We start from the raw sequence: 25,915 nt of genomic DNA on the forward strand, positions 1-25,915 counted from the left end.
TCCCAGGAGCAACTACATGCAAGTCGATATGGGGCCTGAAAGCAAAGAGGCTGGCAAGGGGGCTTTTACCCACAACCAATTGATGAGAACCCTCGCTGGATCTCCTGGATTTAATCCCCGACAGGCCCATTCGCAATTGTGAAAGGGGCCCAACATTCCCATACTGCTGTTCTATAGGCTTTAGACCATGGGTGTCCAACCTTTTGGCTTCTCTGGGCCACACTGAGTGTAGAGAATTTTTCTCCGGCCGCATATAAAATATATACTATAGTTAAGGTATATAAGTAATAAAATGCTGCCGCGCCCTTCCCGCACCGCCGAACCCCCCGCACTAATTTAACACAACTAGAGGACGATCAAATGAAATGGAATCAGTATACAGAGGTTTACTTCTTCTGAGAGATATTAAACACTCTAACCATCAAGACCACTTTAGTGATTTGAAGTGGCCATGATGGTAAGAGTCAGAAACACTGCACATGCTCGCCTCCCCCCCCCCCTCCCCTCCAAGGCAGCCTCTGCCTACCGTTAGTTGGAAGTCGATGTGACCATGCCCCTGACCTGACTTCCTTCCTCCCCAGCAAAAAAAAAAAAAATTGGCAGTGGGCAGCCTGGGGTTCTGGGCTGCATGTGGCCCCCGGGCCGCAGGTTGGACATGCCTGCTTTAGACCCTGTGGACAAAGCCTACAAATTCAGTACTTTATTGTTTACGCATTTTAGCAAGACAGTTTTCAGACCTCTGTTAACAAAGAATTGGTCCAATTTAATAACTAAAGCAGCACATAGGAGATTTTCCAGGTGGAAGGACAGAAAATTGCTCGATTCACTTGTCAAAAAACAGTCTGTATTGAAGGGGAAATCCCTCTTGCATTGCTATTGTGTTCTTCCACCAGGAGGGGAGCAGGGAGCCTTCTAGCCAGCAGAATACAATGATTACGGCCAGTGGCTTTAGCCACCGGTAATAATTGCATATAAAATATTCAAAAGGCTGGTTCTACCCAAGTTGATCAATGGCTGCCCACAGATGGATCGAAACTGGGCCAGCTTTATTTATGAGACCCGACAATTCCTTCCACAAACATGACACAGCTTAGTGCAGTAGTCCTTTCTTTCACCAGATCCCAATTTAAATTTTTAAGTGATAATCTCAAAATGACATGTATACAAGTCATCCAATTGCTAGAAAACTAATCAGCTCTGACAGCCACTTTAGGAAAAGCTTAGATCAAATCACTTTGCACCAAGCAATATAGGCTCTTCCCCAAATTTCACACAGCTCACAAACTGATGAACCAGCTAAAACATTACAATCCCAAGTAATATGATATAACATTATACGAGATAAAATCACAGGTTGTTGCTCTCCTTCATAAAAACATGCACAGTAATTAAAAATAGCAAAAAAAACCTTCACTGGAGCTTGAAGAGGTTTCAGAAAACCTGATGACCAAGCAATCCTATGAGCCAACCCTTTAGATAGGAGCTGTGGGAAGCTTGAGAGTGTCAGCCACATACAGCACAAAAGAGGGGGAAAGAAGTCTGTATAGAACTGGGGGAGGCAGACGTGCGCGCTATTAAATTATCGATCATTTAAAACACAAAGCAGATGGAGAGCATACAATAGAGAAAAAGTTGCATCCTAAGGATTCATTTACATTAAAGCAAATTTGGATGCCTCTGGAGTTGTACAGAATCGCATTACAATGGAAATCACATTGTTCTCAATGCTGCCCATTCACTTCGATGCAACTCAGCACAGAGCGGTTTTGGAAAAGGTTTACGTACTACCATGATGTGCTTCCAGTGCAATTTTGACCCCATAGAATAAGCCAACCACATCCAAGTTGCACTATATAAATTGCATTGACAATCTGATCAAAATAGGATCACAGCAGTGTGAACCTAGTCTAAAAGCTAGATGATCATGGCAACACAAACGGGTACAATGTATTAGCTAAAACCAGCACATCATATAGGACCATTTGCCTTTGGTATAAAACAAATTCCTCTTGCTTCTAGCAAGCAGATGCATTGCAGTGTGCTCTTCCAGACCATTATTGGCATCTGTAAGATACAAAGAATGGACCCAGGTGCCAAGACATAGCACATGTGCGCAAGTTACATCATTGGCTGAAAAGAAAGACCGAAAGCCCACAAGCAGCAATGGGGAACATAGCAATGGCTGGGGGTTTGAGCAGCGATAAACAGTGGTGAACAGTTGGCACTAGAGGAGGGCAAGCAGTGATAATAGTCTGCACATTATGGAAAAGAGCCACAGACCTACAGCTCCACTTTACTAGTATTAAGGTGAAGCTGAGGTTTTTCCATGTGGCGTAAAAAGCAAATGATCACTTTAATGCAGGACTGGCAGAGGTTTATAATTACCTTTCCTTTGTTCACAAAAAGGAGCAGGAAGAAGCATTTAGGAAACGTTCACATCTAGGCGTTGCTATTTTTACAGCCGTTTTACAGATGTTTTTAGATGGACAAGTGACCAATGAAGAAAAAAAAAAACTCGCCTGTAATCTGCCAAAAAAAATAAGCTCATGTACTTTTTTGAGCAATGGGTGTTTTTCTGAAGGCGACAATGCTCAGATGTGAAAAGGGGACATTGAAATGAATAGGATATGTCTTGGACATTTTAAGAGCTGAGGCTTAGAGCAGAATATCGCCCAATAACACCTAGATGTGAACGGAGCCTTATGTGTGAGCTTAAATTCTTACATAAGCCTGATGTCCCCCTCCCCTCTTCTATGTCACAGCAATGGTGGGGGAGCAAATAAGTATAAGCAACTGGTGCGGCTGAAAGCTATTGATTTGCACTGAATGGGCAACAGATTTTTTTTTAAGGGGCTCTTAACTATCATTTTTTCAAGGATTAAAAAACAAAACAGCACCTATTGGGTATACCCAGGCTTGATATAGTACATAAGAGTCAAGAAACAAACTATATATCCTAAACAATTAAAAAGTTTACCTAATCAACCAAGTTTCTATAGTTAGATGCCTTTCTATCTAACTTGGGGGGTTTAGCATGTATAAGGGTCCATGCCTCAATAGGTTTGTAATATTTGTGGGGATACACAGCAGAGCCCCATTGGTCTACCGTCACTCCTCCCCTTTTTACCTTCCTACTTCCTCTTCCTATCCTAAGCCTACCTCTTCCCCCTCACAGTGAGAGAAAGTTTGGGGGGGGGGGGGGGGGAGTAAAAACATCCCCCCCCCTTCTCTCTCCACCCCTTCTCCTTTTTCATATCACATCCACTGGAGTGCCATACTTCCCAAAGCTGCTGTATCTAAATAAATTAATGGTCAACAAGTACCTGGTATTTAATAGCAAAAAACTGATCCATTGCTACCACGTCTTCCCCCCCCCTTCTCTCTCCACCCCTTCTCCTTTCCCAGTCTCCTCTTTCATATCACATCCACTAGAGTGCCATACTTCCCAAAGCTGCTGTATCTAAATAAATTAATGGTCAACAAGTACCTGGCATTTGATAGCAAAAAACTGATCCATTGCTACCAAGTTTTACAGAAGCAGGCTTCTTGAATATTTAGCGATGCCGTAAGTTCCTTGATTTTCATGATTTTGTTTACTGCTCTGATCCATTGACCTATAGTAGGAGAGGATGGGAATTTCCAGTGTGCTGCCACACAAGCCCTAGCCACATTTAAAAGATGCCTCACCACTGATTGCTGATATTTGCTTTTAGAGAGAGGACTAAGGTGTAATAGACTAGCTGAAGGGTTCCGATTCAGTGTTTAGGCCAGTAAGGTCTTTAACTATGGTACATATATTTTGTCAACAGGGGCGTATTTCGTGGCATGTCCAGAATTTACGGAATAGCGTTCCCGTCTTTTCCACAATGCCAGCATGTAGAGTCTGGATTCGGAAACATACAATGCAGTTTCTCTGATGTTCTATACCACCTAGTCATCAACTTGTCTCCTGACTTTTGTAGTCTAGAGGATATGAATGATTGATGTACGAAATTAAACAAAATCCTTCTGTTTCTCGGAAATTGTTGGAATTAAATCTCTTTCCCATGTAGCAATAGAAGGTGGAATGTAGAGTTCCGGAGGCGCAGTCCATTCTGCATATGCAGAGTGTGTGGCCAAGGATCGTTGGAAAAAAAGACTGCCAAAACCCGAAACCTGGCCCTTGATGGTACTCGAGGTCAATTTCTGTTCAACCTTCCATTGAAGGAAGGTCAAGATCTGATATACCGAGAAAGAGCGAGGATGAACCCGAACAGACTCACACCACGCAATGTACGTTTTCCACGTACGATGGCAGATCTTCCTAGCTTTTAACAGTGTAGGAATCACTAATTCAAACAAACCTCCATCCTTCAGCATCTGGCGTTCAACAGCCAACCGTCAAAGCTAGCGACAGTAAAGCAGGATGGAAGATTGGTCCTTGGGACAGCAGATCCTCCCAGAAAGTCTCCAAGGAGCATCAGTGACCAGCCGTAAAAGATCGGCATACCAAGACCAGCGAGGCCAGTCTGGAGCCACTAGATTGACCAAAATCTCTTCTGCCTGAATCTTGCACAGGAGTCATGGCAGAAGTTTGAGGGGGCTGGAACGAATCAGTCAGCACCACTTAGAATGCCAGCTACTTACTGAGCCGCCAGGACGCTTCTTGTGCCCCCTTGGGGATTGACAGACCACAGCCGTGGCATTGTCCAAATGAGTTTGTACCGGACACCCCTGAAGACGATTGTCCAATGAGCCAGACAAAGTCTGATCGCTCTGAGTTCCAGTACACTAAAATCAGCAGTCTGGGCTCTGCCAGAGTCCAGACCCCCCCAAGTACATCTGTGCTGAGTACGCTTCCCCACCCGGACAGGCTGGCATCCGTGGAGACAGTCAGTAAAGAGGGAGAAAGATTTTCACCCGTCTAAGTGCCTGAGAGCGAAGCCACCTCTAAAAGGCCGTGGATCCTTGATCCATTTCACCAGAATCTCTTTAGTAGAGATCTTGTGTGGAACTATGCAAACAGACTGCATCGAGCGAGGACACCATCAGGCCCAGCACGCGCATGCAAGCCCGGAGGGATGACTGTCTGCTGAACAACAGAAGCTGAATTGCCTCCTGCAAGGTCTGGGGTTTTTCCAGAGAAAGAAACACTCTGGCTGAGGCAGAGTTCAGTCAGACCCATAGTCCAGTTTTTGTGGACAGAACCAAAGCAGACTCCTGAATGTTCAGGATCCAACCAAACTCCCTCAGAGGTTTGAGTAAAAACCCCAGAAAATGTTCCAAAGTCGGAACCATCACCCCTTAAAGTAACAGGTCTTGCACTGCCCCAAAAAGACCCTGTAAGCGATCTGGGGACAAGTGCAGGTTGGAAGGGAAGAAAATCTTTCTGGGAGTACAAGACCGAATGCGATCTCGTAGCCTGACCAAAACTTTGTGGACCCACTTGTCCTGTACAAGGGAGGTCCATGGATCTGAAAACCAGCGAAGGCGCCCCCCCCCACCCTAGATACAGTTGAGGGCGCCCCTTCATGCAGAAGCAGCCTTGTCCGCAGGTCTGGTAAACCCTGCCACGAGGCTTGCCAGACCAGGTCCTCTGGGAACCATTGGTGGGGGCCCCGACTCTTGATCCCTTGTCTTGAGAACCTGAGAGATGAAGAGGCCGCTTAGGAGCCGAGAAGGATGGCCCACGTCTGCAACGAGGGTCCTTGCCCTCAGGACCTGCGGAAGAAAGGTACTATTCCCCCGTCAGACCCTTAATGATGTCCTCCAAGGAAGCTCCAAACAGGCGATCCCCTACAAGAGGTAGATCAGAGAAGGCCTTGTTAGAAGTCTAGTCCGCAGACCAACATTTCAGTCAGAAAATATGCCGAAGGACCACTGCCGATACATACAGCCTAGAAATAAAAGGAGCCGCATACAAAGAGGCATCACAGACCAAACTGTAGCCCCTGGACCAACCAGTCCGCCAGCTCCTCAAAGACAGGAGGAAGCTGTTCTCTCTTCAGGTCCCGGCGTAAAAGCTTAGCCCACTCAGTTTGCGACACAAGGGCAATAATAATTACCGGCCTAATTGCCGAACCAGCCACAGCACACATATGGCAGGCCAGAGCATCCGCCCTTTTATTAGCTGGACCTGTAAAGGTCGGGGACTCCTCAACCAGGATGAAGGCAACTCAATTTGACGTGGAAACTGGCGAGTCCACTACAGGTGGGACCATCCACCTTTTACGCAGTAAATCCTCACAAGGATACCGCAAGCCAAAAGCGATTAGCAACCACTGCGTTTGGACAACCCCACTGTTTTGTGGCAATGCTGTCAAAGGAAAAGTGGAAAAAAGGAAAACCCTCGCGGCCTTGGAGGGCCTGTGGGTGCCAAAAGGAACCGGTGCCTCTGACGCGGCATCAGCCGCAACCTCCATTTTTAAAGTTTTACGCACTGACACAAACAGTGCATCCATCAGCGCCTATTTAAGCGTGGCTAGAGCAGAGGAGGAATCATCCTCAGTATCTGAGCACTCAGGATGTGTGGACACACATTATATACTGAGCTTACCCCGAAAACATAAGACATAACATGCAGATAACCACCCCTGAGGTAACTTTAGCCTGACAGTTATTCGTAGTACCAGGTGAACTGATCTTGCTACCCCAGAGACAGTTGTTCCTAAGGTGTAAAGGGAATTGTTCTAGCTGCCCGAAATATCAAATAGGTGGAAATCATATGAGCGAAATTGCCCTGTCGGTATCGAGGTCCCGAGAAGAGTGTACAAGCTGGTTCAGTGCCGTTAGAGGACCTTAATCACTCTGGCTATATTGTAATGAGTATACCATCAGTCTGTCCTTTACACATGTTTGTGATCAGTCTACTTTGGTTTTCCTTGACCTTGAACTAGGCCATACCAATAGGCAAATTACTTTTAAGACCCATTTCAAATCCACCTCGGGCAAATCCTATCTTCATTTCCATAGTTGCAATCACCCGAGATGGCTTAACATTGCTAAAGGACAGTTTAGTCTTCGGAGGAACTGTACACTTGAGGATTATTTTTCCCAAGGTCAGATACTCCGACAGATTTCTGGAAAAAGATTTCAACCCCAGCTTAGTTGAAAAATCCTTTAAAACATGTGCCACTAGTCAGATTAGGGCCGCTAAAACTAAGACTACTCCAAGGGCCGATATCAAATTTATAACCCAGTTCCACTCCTGTTTCAAACAGATGGAGAAGGTCATTGCATGACATTGGGGGATCCTTTTAAATGACCCCAAGTTGGAGCCAGTTCTCCCAAACAGACCTAAATTTGTCTATAGAAGGGCTCCCAATGTGAAAAACAAAACTGCCCCTAGCAAATTACCATCCAGCAATAAGTCCTCCTCCCATCCTTTGGCTACCTTCTTCAATACAGTAGAGATGTTTCAATGTAAAAAAAACAAATTCAAAACGTGCAAATTTGTGGACCGCCTCAAAAAGTTTTGCCGATAAAAGGAAAAACGTATTCAATCAGTTCCTTTTCCTGTTCCACAGATTTTGTTGTATACTGCCTCTCACGTCCCTGTGGTCTCCTATGTAGGCAGGACAAATCGTACAGTCGGGTACATTTGAGTAAACACAGGAGACTCACTGGAGGAAGGCAGCGCTGATCACAGTGTTCTCTCCATTTTAAATACGATTGCTCCACCTATGGCCTTAGAGTTTGGGTTTTGGAACAAATTGCCCCGTGACTCTGGCGGAGAGGTTTTATACCCTTTGCCGCAGAGAAACCTTTTATCACCTTATTACTCTTGTCGCGAGGAGGCCTCAATGACGAACTTGAGGCGCATACCATTTTGTAGTGAGCTCAGCTTTCTCCCTCCTTCCCCTCCCATGTCCCTCCCCTTCCTGTCATTTTGGCTTTATAAGTCAATCACTTCCTTTCACTGTCCATGCATTTGAAGAAGAGGGCAAGTTCCTGGAAACACATCATGCACACCCCCCTCTCCTGACATCCACCAGGCATTTTGACAGCTGTCATCCTCGTATGCAGCCTAGAACGCCACTGCTAATATCCATACTTTGAGCTGGCTAATTCCCTGTCACCCTTGGTCTCGGTTTATCCAGTAATGCCTACAGCCTCACACTGTTTACAGCTGCTTGGTCCCAGGTGTTCCCTATCCATGCTGTTTCATGCTAACTTCTATTTATTTAAGTGTGCTGCTTATTTTAATAAAGTGCTTGATACTGACTGTTTTCTTCCACATTGAGGTGATCCTACCTTGTGCGGGAGCTGCAGAGGTTCCAGTCTCAATCCCTTTTCCTATTCATCCATCCAGTTGCCTCATCCATTCCTCTACCCTGTTGATGGATCTACAGATACAGATGAAAGTCCAATGGACCAAGGGACAGTCCAATGGACCAAGGGACTTTGTACTTATAAACTGTGCACTTACAGTAAACCCCCCTCCATTGCGGGGGTTACGTTCCGGACCCAGCCGCGAAAAGTGAAATTCCGCGAAATAGAAAAACCCTATTAAATGCATTGTAGGCATGTTTATTTTACTGTCACTGTAGAAGCATTTTAAGGTCTTTAAACACACTTTTAAAACAATAGAAACTTATTTAAACACATAAAAGATACTAAGAGACATAGCAAGAGCTATGGAGAACACAAAAATATTTCATTTTTAATGATTTATATAGTAAAATAACATTACAAAAAAAAACGCGAATTACCGGGACCGCAAAAACTGAACCGCGATGGAGCGGGGGATTACTGTATTACTTTTTGGATTTAGTAATAAAAACTGACAGGGGTTCTAAAGCCCTCACTACACTATCTAAAACTTAAAAAAAAAAAAAGTTTTGCCTTTAGTTATACTTTAATGCAACACTAATATAACAAATGGGAAAGTGAGACTAAACTCCACCTACAACTGAAATGTGTTTTTTTTTAATGTACTGGCCCTTTAAATTGTGTTTATTTTGCTATCAAATGCTTCACGCCCCCTTATTACAATCCATAACCCTGGAATTAAGACCATAAGCTGATTTGGAAGGTTTAGAACAAACATATTGCAGACTTGGCAACAGATACTGTAATAATCTGAAAAGAATTTTCAATTTACCTGCCACTGCCTTCAGAGAGCTACTTAGATGAAAACACTTTAGATGGTAAGCTCTCACGAGTGGGACCCTCTCAAGCTTGGGTTTTAAAATCAAAACATGGTCTATACTACTAAATTACTTTAGAAATATTCAGCTCTATATACAGAAGCAGATTTTTACATTCGTCATGTTTAAAAGCACTTCCAATGTTTGCAATGGCTTTAAGAATGAAAATCACAAATAAAGAAGAAGTTCTTCACATGAAAGAATAAGGCTATTATGTCTGCATAGGTGGACCTGTATGGGTGGGTATTTATGTAATGGATTCTACTACTTATTGAGTGCCTTCATTTAAGTGTTCTCTTCCAGGATGCCCAGAGAAAGATGCCAGGAGGCATTTCAACGTCCCAAACCTCAGGTTGGCTTATTTAAAGGCAGTTAAGCCAAAACCAAAAAAAATTCATATTAGAGGCTTACCAAGCCTTAAATGTGGTGGATGCTTTGTTTTTCCTTATATTAGGCTTTTTTCCCGGTGTGTTTTGCAAGGTTTTCGCATGTGTTTATGAAGTGTTTTTGATGCATTCTGCATTTTTAGGAGGTGTCTGTTATGGAGGAGAAACCAGAAAAAAGGAAGTGCGTTTCCACTGCATTTCCATTGAAGTCTAAGGAACCAAAAACGCAACCTGCTGCGGGCAAAAAAAGTGACTTTCCAAAAAACGCACTGGTTGAAAACACACAAATGTGAACGTGACTTAGAGAAAATCATGTTAAATGGTCTGCAGCGCATCTCTGAAAAACTGAAAACACACTGAAAAACGTATAGGTGGGTACCTAGCCTTATGGTGTCCCCACTTCACTGAAAAAGCAAGAGACACATTTGGACAGCAGCACTGACAATCTGGGGAGAGGGTAGTATTGGATGCACTAGCAGATTTAGATGGATGGAGAAATCCTCCCCACTCTTACTGTATCCTGACAGTGGGACTCTCGCATGTCAGAATACACTGATCAGTGATGCAGCCACAGTATGAAAGAAAAAATTCCAACATTCGTGATGGACTTCAAACAGGAACAGTCATAGATTTATCAGAAATTTGCCAGTCCAGCAGGGAATTTCTGTGTTAAGTGCCAAAGAGGTTAGAAGTCAAGATATTTTATTTTTTTGTCCTATATATCCGGTTTGAAGGATGACAGGGACTCCAATAAGTAGTGCTTGTTCTGGGACAGGCCATACTTTTACAGGGAAAAGGAAAATATGACACTAAAAGTGCTCCATGCAATCCGGTTATTTACATGGTATAGGGGTTTCAGACAGAGAAGAACTACTTGCAGCAGGCTTAAGCCTCGTACACACGCAACGATTGTTGGCCGTGAATTTTCGGCCAACGTCCGATCGGCCGATTTTCAGCTTGTTAGTATGATGCTTCCGACAACCGACTGCGACTTTTCGGCCAAACAAAATCTGGTGTGCATGCTATAAAATTTTTGTTGGCCGTCAGCAGAACGGCCGATTGTTCTTCAGTCAGTACAGATTTCGGCAGATAAAAATCAGATGAGCAAGACTGGGCATGCTCAGAGAAGAAAAAACACACGGAAAGTTAACCAGCACAAGACATCACTTCTGAAGTTGGTTGTTGTTGGCCGAAAAAATTTGTGTGCAGTCTAGAGCACATTTCAACCAACACAACAACACTGGACAAAAGACGGCCGATCGGTCGGCCAACAATCGTTGCGTGTGTACGAGGCTTTACTCGGTAACCCATGTATCAGCTGTATTTTCTAGGGCCGTAAGCTCACGGTCGCTTCAGCAACCACAAACTTACATGCAGATGGTGTCCTGAGACTTTTTGTGAATAGAAGTCAAGGCATTGATCAAAGATCTCCAGTGAGTTTCAAACCATAGTCAGATCATGTCCACCGCCTGGAAACAAGTTGTGCTTTTACAAGCATTGAGAGATATTCCAGATATAGCTTTTAAGGTTTCTCTTACAGAAACCATATAACGCAGGCAATTCCCATCCATCTCTGTAGTTGCTGCACTCCAGGACAGAATATACTGCACTTCATTTTTGTATATAGATGTTCTCAGGTCTACAGGAATGAACAGGAAGGGCCAGCCAGTAAAATCGCTGGTGTGATATGAGCCACACACAAAAACATATCGCTTTTATACTGTACAAACGTATTGCTTTGTTCCAAATTATAAACCGGGCAAAAGTCAAAGTTAAAGCGAAATATGTATAAAAAAAAAAAAAAGGACAATGATTAGTGCCAACAAAGCACTGCACAGACAACATAGGTAATCAATGTAGCTATCACCTACAAAAAAGTACTTATACTGTATATACACATCAGTAAATCAACTGTAACAAGTCTAACATTTAAGAAAGCAATAACATGAACGTAATCATAAAAAAACATTGAGTACTATAGGAGTATTCAAGAGGTTATGTCAGATTAACGTCGGCATGAAATTATTCCACTCACATCAACACTTTCCTCCACTTCAATACCCCCATCATTGTCATCATCCATTTGTTTGTGAATTGTTCGGATTGCTTCAAAACTGGAACGGTCCTCTTCTGTGAGACATGGCGGACTCAGGGAAATCAAAGGATCTGGGGATACAAAATTTTTAGAGGTCATTATCAAATGCTGCAAAACGTGTTCACCACATATATTTTATAGTACATGGCATAAATAAATCTGGACTTTTCCATAAATTAAGCTCATGATCTATCAGAATATAGCAATTTTCTATGATTATCTCCAAACTTGTAGTAGTAGGCCAGAAGTTATGAAGACTGGTGACCGGTCAGCCCTTACCCCCAGTTTTTCCCTGGTGATCTGGCCATTAATGCACCGCCTTTATTATAGTGCCACCACTCTGGGTGAAGGAGCACAGGGACAACTCTAGACAGTAGCACTGTCAGTCTGGGGGCAGAGGAGTGTTTGATGCACCAGCAGATTTAACTACATTAACAAATTGAAGCCAAATGCCAGCTAACAATTTTTAAGCTGTGGTTGAAGGACAGAAAATTGCATTACGTATGGCCTGCCCCAGCCAGCTGTAGAGCTACACAAGTTTTCCAGTGCAGCTGTAGATTACGGATTGGGGCACATCAAATTTTGTAGCTGCATAGAAAGAATGTATCCAGCTACCACAGCAACTATGTAGCCATCAGTGAAAATAAGCATCTGGATTTTTAGCTGATTACATTGGCTATTCCAAACATAATAATTAATTGGAAGAGAGCAAGTTAATAGGTCACAGCTTGCTAGCTACAACTAATGTAGCTAGAATAAAAGGAGAGATGGAAGCCTAAGGCCCCTTTCACACAGGTGGACCGTTCAAATCTGCCTGTCCATTTTTCATGCGGATCTGAGCGGGTGCCCCTTGCATCTCAGTGAGGCATCAGATGTCAGCGGAGACATGTCCGCTGACATCCGATCCGTCAAATCTGGATGGATGGAAACCTTATTTTCCATCCGTCCAGCGGATTGGATGAGAACGGACAGACGGTCCGTTCCCATCCGATTCCCCCATAGAGAACCGCAGAGACCTGACAGCTCTGTCTACACACAGCGCGGAGACAGAGCTGCCATCCGCCTGCTCAGCGAGGGATCGGCGGATAGATCCCCCGCTGAGAAAAACGAGTCCACCGACGGACTCCCCTGTGTGAAAGGGGCCTTACTCAGGCAATTCTAAACCAAAGAAATTCTGGTTAAGGTGGTCCCAAAGGCTGAAGGTTTTTTACCTTCATGCTCTCAATGAACAAAAGTAAAAAAAAAAAAAAACGTGTGTGCAGCCTCCCCACCCCTCAACCCCCTCCCCCCCCAAACACCCCTAAGGTCTCGCGTACATTGCTGCTGAAAGGGGGGGGGGGGTCAGGGCCCCATGTTGTGTGTTTAATGGACAGAGCAGGGTGCGAGCATGCACAAGTGCCCCCATAGCCAGGGGCTTGCTATAGGAGCACTCGGCAGGGGGACTTGAGACGATAAGGATTGGGGCTGCTCTGTGCAAAACCTTTACACAAAGCAGGTAAGTATAACTTGTTTATTATTTTGGGGGGAGGGGATAAAAAAAAGGCCTTTTGTATCACATTAGGGATCTATTGCTTATTTTTTAATGGAATAAACTAATGCTGGCCATGCAATGCTGGAATTTCAGACAATTCTCAAGAATTTTCCAAAAATCTAACAGTGGGTTTTCCTTTTCAGCTCAACAAAAGTGGTGTACTTAACTTATTCTTTTCAGGAGCAGTACTGAAAATGGTCAGGTGAACAGTACCCACAGCCAATGTTCTGGTATTGTCAGCCAGCGCAAGCCAAAATAACTATTAGTGTATTGCCAGAGTCCAATACAAATCTTAAAGGGTTAGCTAATCTTTATCAAAAATGCCCTTGCTTTAAGTCTACACCCTTTGTACCTCCCGAAACCTGACCGAAAAACTCCCAGAGATGGCATCTCCTTGTTCTGCCTTGCTGCTAGGATATACTGGCTAATGCGGTTCACCCCCACTATGACAGCAAGGAGCTCTTTCCTTGATTTAACCCCCTTGCATGTGCTTGCTTTCCTATCTAAGTAGGTCTGCTTTAAGCGTGCAGTAAATAATATGTGTTGCCCTAAATCAAACAAAGTGCATATGAAAAATATTAAAGATATTCAATCTCAAAATATTGCAACAAAAGTCCATGTAATTAAATACGTGACATGAATATTGAATAAGTCCTTTCGGAAATAACATATATAAAAATCCACGTGTATAAAAAGTGCTGTGATCTCTAGATAAACTCCAATACAAAGGTGACCAAAACCTCTCAGTGACTGTGAGAAAATCCACCACCAGAAGTGCAAGCCTCTCACCTTAATGTCTGACCCAGGTGCAACCCAGGGTCAGACAAAGCAGTCCCCTAAGGCCCCTTTCACACGGGCGTTCCGTATGTCCGTATATTACCCCATCCGTTTGCGGGTGATATACGGACATAATACATGTCAATGGGATTGCGGATGACCATCCGCTGACATTCGATTTGCGTCCTTTCAGTTCTGTTCCTTTTTTGGAACGGAACAGAACCCTATTTTTCTTCCGTTTAACGGAAAGGACGCAAAATCGGATGTCAGCGGTGTCATCCACTGACATCCACAATCCCCATAGACATACATTATGTCTGTAAATCATCCGCAAACGGATGGGATGATATGCGACATACGGACCGGATGACACAAATGTCATCCGTGTCCGTAAAAAAAAAAAAGTAACTGAACGGAGGAAATAAACTGAGCGGCCGTGTGAAAGAAGCCTAACAGGGGTAATCAGTTATCAGCAACAAGGTATGAGCAAGAGGGTCCGGGATCAGCACAGCTCATCCATCCATATCACAGGGCCAAGTGCGATACAGCAATGTTTCCATGGAAGGGTGTGACGTTCCCCTGATCAAGGGGCCCTTACTGAAGAAGTCGATAGCCCTGAGCGCTGACGTAACGCGTACAGGGGGGGCGGAGCCGTGCTGCGGACGTCACGCCCTTCCATGGAAACATTGCTGTATCGCACTTGTATACTACAGCGTTTTGTGAGTACCCTGATTTTCAATTAAACTTCTGCCTGATCAAGTTATACAGAGAGCACTAGATTTATTTGCTCTGTCCCCCTTTTTTTCCATCTATGGCCCTGTGATATGGATGGATGAGCTGTGCTGATCCCGGACCCTCTTGCTCATTACCTTGTTGCTGATAACTGATTACCCCTGTTAGGGGACTGCTTTGTCTGACCCTGGGTGGCACCTGGGTCAGACATTAAGGTGAGAGGCTTGCACTTCTGGTGGTGGATTTTCTCACAGTCACTGAGAGGTTTTGGTCACCTTTGTATTGGAGTTTATCTAGAGATCACAGCACTTTATATACACGTGGATTTTTATATACGTTATTTCCGAAAGGACTTATTCAATATTCATGTCACGTATTTAATCACATGGACTTTAGTTGCAATATTTTGAGATTGAATATCTTTAATATTTTTCATATGCACTTTGTTTGATTTAGCGCAACACATATTTACTCATTTATTTTTGTGTAGTGGGATCACATTTTAGTGTTTGCAGCTGATCACATTTTTTTTAAGTTTCTTACTGCGCTGATAGTTTTTCACATTTCTGCTTTAAGCGTGCACCTATACCTGAGGCGATAGCAGATCATGCATGTGCAGGGTTTAAAAGCTTGCTCCTATGATGGTGAGGTACAGCAATAATGCCTGGGAGTGTCTTAGCAATGTCCAAGCATCAAGGCATGATGGGATAATGCCAACTCTGGGAGTTTTCCCAGCCAGTTTTTGGAGCGTTCCATAGATGGCCCATGCCTATAGCAAGGCCGCTACCTAACTTTAGTTAAAGCTGCACGGCATGCTTTTTTTTCCTCTCTGCAGGCACGCAATACCTACATAGGTAGTTCTTTGCTAAAGCTGAACTAACCCTTTTTGGTCTCATTGCTTTCCTTCCTGTGGTCTTCCCACCTGCTGATTCCCAATGACTTTCCCCTGCATCCCCTCCTCTTGCTGGTCTCCAATTAGTCTGTCAACACCGTTCTTGCCATTATCCCATATAGTGCAGGACCAGCAGACACATCATTCGAACAGGACAGGGACAGGGATGCTTGCAGGAATGCCTGCCCACATTCCACAGCTGGGGAGAGGAGAAATGGACAGTACCCCAGGTTGTTGTGAGTCTGCAGATGAGTTATTGTGTTAAATTATCCCCTAAAAGGAATAAACTACCAGATCCTTTATCAGCTTGGGGGAAGGAGGGGATGGTAATCATTTTGTAACTGCTTGGAGTTCGACTTTAAACCCCCTAGAATAAGGTTTCATGTCAGGTATTAAATGTCTGCTTACAAAAATTGGATGAAAGTCAAGTCACTTGGAAACAGGAAGAACAAGGTTGTCCTAGACATGCCACAAAGAGAATGAAATGATCCAGAAACATCTCTGGTTACTGCCATTCTGCAAGCTCTGAGGACAATCAAGCCATTCACAAAGCACCAAACCTTATAGGGGGAAGAAGAAACCATTACCCTGGGTAAGGGCTCATTCACATCACAAAGCAATGAAGCAATGACCATTTAATATATCAAACATAACATTAAACCAGGGCTTGACAATTTTGCTTTGAATTTAGGAGCCAGCTAAAAAAAAAGTTATGAGCCGGTTTGTGTGCATGCACAGCTATATGTAACCTATGTATCCCACTCAACTAGGCGCCACAATGCATGCGTTTATGTTTGTACATTCGTATATGTTAGAGTGGGGGGCACACAGTTTTTTTTTGGGGGGGGGGGGTTTACGTGCTTCGGTGTAAGTTTAGTTTTTTTTTTACAATTAAACCATGCATGTCTCCTTTGTGCTCCACACTTTTAAAACAATAGAAACTCATTTAAACACATAAGGCTGCATTCACACTTGAGCGTAGCGTTTACCGCGATTTTTTCAGGCGTTTTTCATTGACATCTATCAAAAACGCTGGTAATCAGCCCAAAAAGAAGCTCATGTACTTTTTTCAGCTACAGGCATTTTGCAAAACGCTCAGATGTGAACAGGGGCCATTTAAATGAATGGGGTTTTACTTGTTGGGCGTTTTGGAAGTGTTTCTTTTGAGCGTTTTTGGAGCTGAAAACGCCCAGGTGTGAATGGAGCCTTAAAGATACTGAGAGACATAGCAAGAGCTATGGAAAACACAAAAATATTTATTTTTAATGATTTATATAGTAAAATAACATTACAAAAAAAAACGCAATATACCGGGACCACAAAAACTGAACTGCGATGGAGCGAGGGTTTACTGTACATTCTTTCCTGGCCTCGGTGGCCAGGGAAAATGGTCAATGATACCCGGAAGTGACATACTTGTCGCTACCGGGTCAGGAACAAAATAGGGATTAGAGTGGATGTGTGTGCGCAGATGGGCAAGCGGAACCTGGTATACATTTGGGGGGGGGGGGGGCAATTTAGCCACGTGTGCGGGAGCAATCAGGTGGTTCCAACAGACAAGTGAACCCTGCTGTGGGCTAAGTATAGGAAAAAAAATTACCTGTCTGGCACCCGGAAATGCAAACTGAATGAGCTAACAAATGCCCAGGTGCCAGGACACAATTTCTAGTCACCATGGCGACCCGGCACCTTTGATTTGTTGAGTCCTGCATTAAACAGTACCCCAAATTTCTGAAGAATGGAACTATGACTCTCCACAGAATTTAATAAAGCAAATAAAAACCATCATGCACATTTTTCAGGCGCTCCCAGAATCGTGCCACCCTGCCCCAAAAAAGCTTCCATACAACACATTGCTTTTAACAATTTCTAAAAAACTTAACTAAGAAAAAAAAAAAAGCAAAGCCCCAAGATCACCAGAATACATTATGCTGAAATGTGAACGGGCCTTACTGCAATACTTGCCAGATCAGAGGCATTTTATTACTGTACAGTGGAATACGGAAAGTATTCAAAGCGCTTCACTTTTTCCACATTTTATGTTACAACCTTATTCCAAAATGGATTAAGATTATTATTTTCTTCAAAATTCTACAAATACCCCACAATGAAAAAAAATGAAAAGTTTGCTTGAAATCTTTGCATATGTATTAAAAATAAACAAAGAAAATCTCATGTACATACATAAGTATTCACAGCCTTTGCTCAATAATTTGTTGAAGCACCTTTGGCACCAATTACAGCCACAAGTCTTTGAGTAAGATGCTACAAGCTTGGCACACCTATTTTTGGGCAGTTTCTCCCATTCTTCTTTGCAGGAACTCTCAAGCTCCATCATGTTGGATGGGGAACGTCAGTGCACAGCCATTTCAGATCTATCCAAAGATGTTAATTTGGGTTCAAGTCTGGGCCACCCATGGACATTCACAGAGTTGTCCTGTAGCCACTCCTTTATCTTAGCTGTGTTCTTAGGGCCATTGTCCTTTTGGAAGATGAACCTTGGCTCCAGTCTGAGGTCCAGAGAGCTCTGGAGCAGGTTTTCACCAAGGATGTCTCTGCACATTGCTGCATTCATCTTTCCCACAATCCTATCTAGTCTCCTAGTTCCTGCCACTGAAAAACATCCCGACGGCATGATACTGCCACCACCATGCTTCACTGTAGGGATGGTATTGGCCAGGTGATGAGTGGTGCCTGGTTTCCTCCAGACACGACGCTTGCCATTCAGGCCAAAGAGTTAAATATTTGTTTCATAAGACCAGGGAATTTTGTTTCTCATGGTCAGAGTCCTTCAGGTGCCTTTCGGCAAAATCCAGGTGGGCCGTCATGTGCCTTTTACTTGAGTGGCTTCCATCTCGCCACTCTACCATACAGGCCTGATTGGTGGAGTTGCTCCAGAGATGGTTGTTCTTCTGGAAGGTTCTCATCTCTCCCCAGAGAAATGCTGGAGCTCTGTCAGAGTGACCATCGTGTTCTTGGTCAATTCCCTGACTATGGACCTTCTCTCATCGATTGCTCAGTTTAATCAGGCAGCCCACTCCAGGAAGAGCCCGGGTTGTTTCAAACTTCTTCCATTTACTGATAATGGTGGCCTCTGTGCTCATTGGGAACTTAAATGCTGCGGAAATTGTTCTATACCCTTTAATTTTTTTTTGCTTTTTATTTTTAATTAATGTGCAAAGATTTCAAACAAACCTTTCACTTTGCCATGGGGTATTGTTTTTAGAATTTTGAGGAAAATAGTGAATTTAATCCATTTTGCAAAAAGGCTGTAACATAAAATGTGGAAAAAGTAAAGTGCTGTGAATACTTTCCGGATGCCCTCTGACAAGATTATAGTAATAGCTTTAGAGGGTTCAATTGAAGCAGCCTTCCAAAAAAACATGTGTTATTGTGATAATTACATTCAAATACTAAATATATGGATTAGTCTAAAAAAGCACAAATTAGTTAACAGATTTATAAGAAAGCAGTATCAGTGTTTACTTATCAAGGCCATAATGTTTAAAATCAAAAGCACAGTTTCCAATCCTCTGACAGTAATAAGTTATAGACCACTGTTAACCTAAAACAAAATGACTTTGAGAAGAGGGCGTCTACAATATCCATAGAAAAGGACACATTTCACATAACACTTCATATATGGGAACACAGGATGGGAGTGTCTCTGTGCTGAAAGTGAATGCTTCCCACCACAGGGCCTTCCATTGACATGAATTCAGTTGGGATAAACGAATGAAACATCCAGCCGAGAGAACAATGTTCTACAATATGCTCACCAGACTTTGGAAATTCTTTTTATTTAATGTCAAGTGGAGGGGGGTAAGCATTTAACCAGGTTTACATATGCTGGCCCCTTTCACCTAAGATGTGCTTGCCTTGAACATAAATACATTCCTATTGGTAAATGAGTTTTCTGAACATAGTGGAGAACTAATCGGAACGGAGGGGAGGGCTTGGAGATCCGTTATGACACTACGGGGACATGTCAGTATTTCGGATCAGAATAACCTGGCTCCTAAGCAGTTTTATCTGTAAATGTATAATATTTTTAAAGTGATCCTCCTAGTTCAAGAGGTTTTTATTAAAGTGTCAAACTCTCATCATAAAAAAAAATCTCAAATTCTGTATCACATGCAGGTCATACTCAGTCACTATGAGATTTGGTTCCTGTATTCTGCAAAAAGCCTGGTTGATCCTGCTGCTCTCTCTTTCTCCAAATTCTGTCCATGCCATCATTTTGCACATGCTCAGTTTCCAGTGAGTTTCTATGCTGAGCATTTCCTCCCTATTACAGCTAAACAGCCCATGTGACTATACAGTCACACATGTGGGTTTATACACAGTGGTAACTGTCAGCCTACTCCCTCCTCCATGCCCACTAAGTAGCTGAACACAATGTGGGTAGGATATTACACGTAGATTAATGGTGGCTTCACCTCCCTCTTATTCTAAGGTAGGCCATACACAGTGCAGATTTTTCCTGCAACCACGGGTTGCATTAAAGAAATTTGCACAATTCCCCCATCAGACAGGGCTAACAGGGAACTCCCTCATGCTAAGCAATTGTCTGCTCCTGGTGGGGGTAGGAAAATCCGGCAGGCTGGTTGTACCAAAGTTGATCAATTGATCAACTTGGTATATTCAGCCTGCCCATTAACGGTTTGAATCTCAGCCCTGCTGGTTCCCGATGAACTGGCCGAGAGTCGAACCATGTATGCCCAACCTAAGACACAGGCTGGAGGGGGCCGTGACACGGGCTGTGACTAGAAGAAATCCACCTACACCATGTTATTGCCCCTTCAAAAAAAAAAAAAGATTTCAAATATATATTTGTACACCAATTTAACACACTTTAATATTTATTTTTACTCTGTATCCCAAAAACTCTTTTTTGAACATGTGACCAGCAGCAAAGGACTAGAAGCTCCTACTGCTTGTTTCCCTACAGACAGGCTGGGAAAGAGCTGGGTCATGTGACAGCCGATTATTAAGAAAAAGGTACTTCAATGTTTTTAGTTACAGTGCCATCTTCCATATACAGAAATAGAAGGGACAATGTAAATAGCATGTGTTTAGTATCACTTTCAGACCCCGTTCACACTGGGGCTACGCTACTTCCCGGGGCGACCTCACAGGTTGCGGCGCGCTGCTGGCACCGTGACCTCGGAGCGGCCGGCACAGACTTCATAACATTGAAGTCTATGCAGGTCGCTCCGGGTCGCCCCAAAGAAGCTCCGGACCCTTTTTCTAAGTCGGAGCGACTTGTGTCGCTCCTATTAGAATGGGTCCACAGCTTCTCTATGCGAGGCGACCTATGGCGACCTGTCAGGCGACCAGGTCGCCTGACAGGTCGCCCCAGTGTAAACGGGGGCTCATGGTTTCACATATGTAAAGTTTACAACCAGGGGCTACATTGTAGTTTCATCATAACATCTCGCATAACATCTCGACTAGCATCCTAGAGTGGGTATTTCTACTAAGAATGAGAAAAATGAAAAAACTGAAGAAAGCTTGCCATGCCATGGTGCACTGCCCAAAATGACATGTACACATTCCAGTATTACAGCAAGAAAACATTCATCTCTAGGGTCTGCACTTATACAAAAAAGAAAACATACAATAGGTCTCTCTCTCTCAGTGAGCACAGACCATCCTCATGTTACAGAAATCATTAAAGTGATTGTTAACCCTCTCTTATACCCAGTGAAGTAAATAGCCTCTGATGATACACAGAGATGAAACAAATCCCCCTACATAAATTTTACATGTATAGCTGCAGTCTTTCCCTTTGTACATCCTTTAGAAAGTGCACATCCTGTTACAAATCTTTCTTCCTCAATCAGCAGTGGGTGTGGAGTATTGGCATACACTGTGGGTGGAGCCGATTGGAGGAAAAGCACACACCCCCACTCCACATTGGAATAGGAACAAAGAAGTGTTAATAGACCAGCTCTCTGCTTATGTTTCTAATGGCACTTTTCCACTGCATGTACCGGTTCAGCTCTACTCGGCCCTGCTTGGCCCGGTTTGCTTTTCCACTGCATGGTACAGTGTTGGAACGGTTCGGTACGGTATGGTTTGCTTTTCCACTAAAGTAGTACTAAAGTTAAGTGGGTGGGATAACAACGGGGTGGGTGGGATTCTCTGACCAATCAGTGGCTAGTAGTGACTGCATGCAAAGGATTGTGGGATATGGTACCGGGTATGGTACCTCTTGGAACCACAATCGAGGTGGTACTGTTTTTGAGAGCCGTACCGTTCGGTTCCATGCAGTGGAAAAGCGCCGCCGTACCGAACCGTTCCTACACCATACCATGCAGTCAGTACCAGCAGTGGAAAAGCACAAAAGCGAGCCGAACCGTTCGCTTCCATGCAGTGGAAAAGCGCCATAAGTGCCCCCCTCCCCCATACAAATTTCCAGCTGCTTTTATCTCACCTGTTGGAGAGCTTTTCAGAAGTTATCATGCTGATAACCGGAACTGAGCAGCAGAAAGACACAGTACTCAGAGCTTTGGAAAAATTAAACACTACAGATATTTTTGCCCAGGTCAGATTTAATGAACCGGGTTTACAACCACTTAAATTACAAGCTGGTTTTATAAGGTCACCCAAAAGGCACTTTTGGAATTTTTCAGATTTGCACTCATATGCCATTGATTTCTCATTCATGTCAGGTTCAAGTGCTGTTATATAAAATGATCATTTTATGTGTATAATATTACATTTAATTCCCGTTAATCTACAAGAGGTAATATTTAATAAACAAAATATAATTATATTTGTACTGGATTTGATATATTTGGACCTCAAGATCTTTTGTGTTGTAGCCCTGATTCACACCAGCGCAATTTGTCATGTCATTATTGGCTTGCAAGGAAAAAAAAAAGGGGGAGGGGGGTTTGTTGGGGGTTAATGCCCATTTTCATCACTAAAGCCCCGTACACACGTACCGATCGTCGGCCGGCCGATCGGCCGTCTTTTGTCCCCGGGCTGTCGTGTCCGCTGAAAAGTGCAAAAGACTGCACACGAATTTTGTCCGCCGACTGCAGAAGTGATGTCATGTGATGGTTAACTTTCCCTGTGTTTTTTTTTTCTTTTCTGAGCATGCCCAGTCTTGCAAATCTGCTGTCTGTCGGCCGAATTCTGTACTGACTGGCGAACAATCGGCCGTTCTGGTGTTGGTATACAAAAAATTTTAATGCTTGCACGACAGATTCTGTTCGGCCGAAAGTGTGCTGTCGGAAGCATCATACTAACAAGCCGAAAATCGGCCGATCGGTCGTCGGCCGAATCTTTTCGGCCAACAATCGGTACGTGTGTACGGCCCTTTAGTTTCTTTTTACCAGCTTTTTGCAACTTAGCGGTTTGAAACACATATACATTTTTTTTATGTCTTTTCAGTGCATTTTGCACTTTTTAAAAAAAGGGTATGTGACTCGAATAACGCACCATAGACACAACCCCAGGTGCGTTTTCAAAGTGTTTTCTTTTCATTTCAATGGGGGAAGTGCATTTTTGGTGCATCATACAGGTCCTTTAAAAATGAAAAATGCAACTGACTGGTGTGAAGCGTTCCATAGGATTTAATGGTCAATATTTTTTCTTCCACTTTTGGGAAGGCAAAAACAGAAGAAAAACTTATCCATGTGAAAGGGTTCCTCCTTTTTTTTTTTTAATGCTTAGGAGTAGATTTTTTTCAAAACCTCACACACCTTAACACCTGCTCCGAGGTGTACAGGTGTTTGGCTTCCCATTCCATCTATAACAGTTTCCACACATTTTACGAGGACATATCTAATGACATAAGACTGGAAAATAATTGCAAAGAAAAGGTTGGCTTCAACATATGTCAGGACACGTGGCAACACGTCATTTACTGGGCCCTAACTATGGACAAAAGGACAAAGAAAAAAATCTACTAGTAGGATTAACATGTAATAAAACTGTCATATAAAGTTATATGCATATTGACAGATCATAGACATTATGTACGTCAATGTTTTTTTATTTTGTCCATATAGTTTCACTTTAATAGTTTACAAAGACTCTACAATTGCTGGAATTAAAGGGAGTCTAAAGTTTGAAGGTTTAGTGATACTAAACCCAGGACCATGCATTCACTATATCTGGTCTCCCACAGTACACAGAACATGGAAATGCAATTATTTTAGTAAATATAAACTGCTAAATCCTCTCTCAGTATATAGCAGTCTTGTGACTGCTATCAGCGTCTGGTTAAAGCTGTCCTATGAGGCTACAGGACCCCTGACCCCCTTTCTGGACAATGCCGATTGGCCCTGTGCCGATCACTTGCACCCTCCAAAGAAGTAAAAAAAAAAAAACTATAGCAAAACACACCAAAGTGCAGAGTGCCTCAAAGGCTCTGTACTATCAGGAGATATATTGTGGACAGTGGAAGGAGGGGAGGATCACAGAAGACCGGATCAAACAGCTTTTTTTTTTTTTTTTTTACACAATGCAGAGGATTAACCCATTAGGTTCCACAGCGAGTTTAACAAGCATGCTTTACTCCATATACAGACTAATTTTACTGTTGTGGGTTTAGTAACACTTAATGCATTCTCTGTGTTAACACTGTCACTGTGTTTCCTCTTCCTCCTCCCTAACATTTGCCTGACTCCTGTATCAGTGCAGTGCTTTGCCTCGCTGCAGGTCTTCTTTCCCTCTCTTTCTGGTCTAACAGACTTTTCTAAGAACAGCGGAAGCCATTGGCTCCTAGTTCGGTCAGTCAAATCCAGTGAGCAAAGAGCAGGAGGCAGGGCCAAACTGCACTGTGTTTGTCTATGGACACACAACCTGGCTTAAAAACGAGTCGGCAAAAAACTTGATTTTCCCATCCACTCTCCCCACTAAGCTATGGTATGCTTACAGCAAGCAGTTCCATTTTCTTTTGGGTTAAAAATTTTACATTAGAAAAAGCTGACCATTCTAAGCACCCCTATAAGTGTTAAAATGGATTCAATGAAAAAAAAAAAAAAATCATGGACACTTTTTTTGCCGCAAGCACAGAAATGAAAATTGATATATCAGATCTGCCACCTAACAATTGTGAAGAAAACAATAGTTACCTAGTAACTCAATTTCCATGAATTTTTTAGGACAGAACATGTGAGGCTTAGACAAACACAGAAAACACATTTACAACCAAAAAAAGGAGAACAGACACCTAATGCTGTCAGTATTAGGAAAGAACCGAAGACAACAACTAGATTAACATAATAACACAACACAGACTATAGGATGGGAATCCCTGCGGTCCTGAAAGATACACTATATTACCAAAAGTATTGGGATGCCTGCCTTTACATGGACTTTAATGGCATCCCAGTCTTAGTCCGTAGGGTTCAATATTGAGTTGGCCCACCCATTGCATCTTCAGGCTTTCTGAGAAGGCTGTTCACAAGGTTTAGGAGTTTATGGGAATATTTGACAATTCTTCCAGAAGCGCATTTGTGAGGTCAGGCACTGATGTTGGATAAGGCGGCCTGACTCACAGTCTCCCCTCTAATTCATCCCAAAGGTGTTCTATTGGGTTGAGGTCAGGACTCTGCAGGCCAGCCAAGTTCTTCCACCCCCAAACTTGCTCATCCATGTCTTTATGGACCTTGCTTTGTGCATTGGTCCAAATCATTTGGTGGGGGGGAGATTATTTTTTAGGGGTTGGGCTTGGCCCCTTCGTTCCAGTGAAGGGAACACTTAAGGCGTCAGCATACCAAGACATTTTGGACAACTTTATGCTCCCAACTTTATGGCAACAGTTTGGGGATGGCCCCTTCCTGTTCCAACATAACTGTGCACCAGTGCACAAAGCAAGGTCCATAAAGACATGGATGAGCAAGTTTGGGGGAGGAACTTGACTTTTGCAAACCGAGATTTGATTTTAAATATATATTTGTATTCAAATTTAAAACTATTTATTGATATTTATTTTTGCTCTGTATTCCAAAGGCAATTTTTAATTTTTTTTTGAACATGTGACCAGCAGCAGAGGAGTAGAAGCTCCTCCTGCTTTTGTGCTTTTGTTTCCCTGCAGACAGGCTGGGGAAGATCTGGGTGATGCGATAGCTGTATATTGATTAGGAAAAAGGATTTAGAGGTTTGTTAATTAAAATAATGACAGTGCCATCATCCATATACAGCACTAGAAGCGACAATGTAAAATAAACAGTGTATGTTCAGTATCACTTAAAGCGGAGTTCCACCCTGGGAAAGCTTTTTTTTTATAAAAATACCCCCGGGACAGTCAGGGCTAGTGCATTCCACAATGGCTAGCCTCTGATCTGTCCCGGGTTACACTTACCTTTTAGAAGAAATACTTACCTTGAAAATGTATTGTCCAGCGCTGCCATC

The 25,915-nt window shown here is 43.2% G+C and overlaps 1 protein-coding gene across 2 annotated transcripts in view; it reads right to left on the reverse strand.

Moving 5' to 3' along the window:
* Positions 1 to 25,915, reverse strand: part of STIM2 (stromal interaction molecule 2) — a 186,867-nt gene that overhangs the window by 117,824 nt on the left and 43,128 nt on the right. For both annotated transcript variants that reach the window (XM_082260087.1, XM_082260088.1), the window contains exon 2: positions 11,550 to 11,680. In XM_082260087.1, coding sequence (XP_082116213.1) covers positions 11,550 to 11,680 — 131 coding nt within the window. The remainder of the gene's footprint in view (positions 1 to 11,549; positions 11,681 to 25,915) is intronic.

The sequence above is a fragment of the Pelophylax lessonae genome (genome assembly GCF_965119305.1).
Source record: "Pelophylax lessonae genome assembly, chromosome: 1".
Classification (NCBI taxonomy): domain Eukaryota; kingdom Metazoa; phylum Chordata; class Amphibia; order Anura; family Ranidae; genus Pelophylax; species Pelophylax lessonae.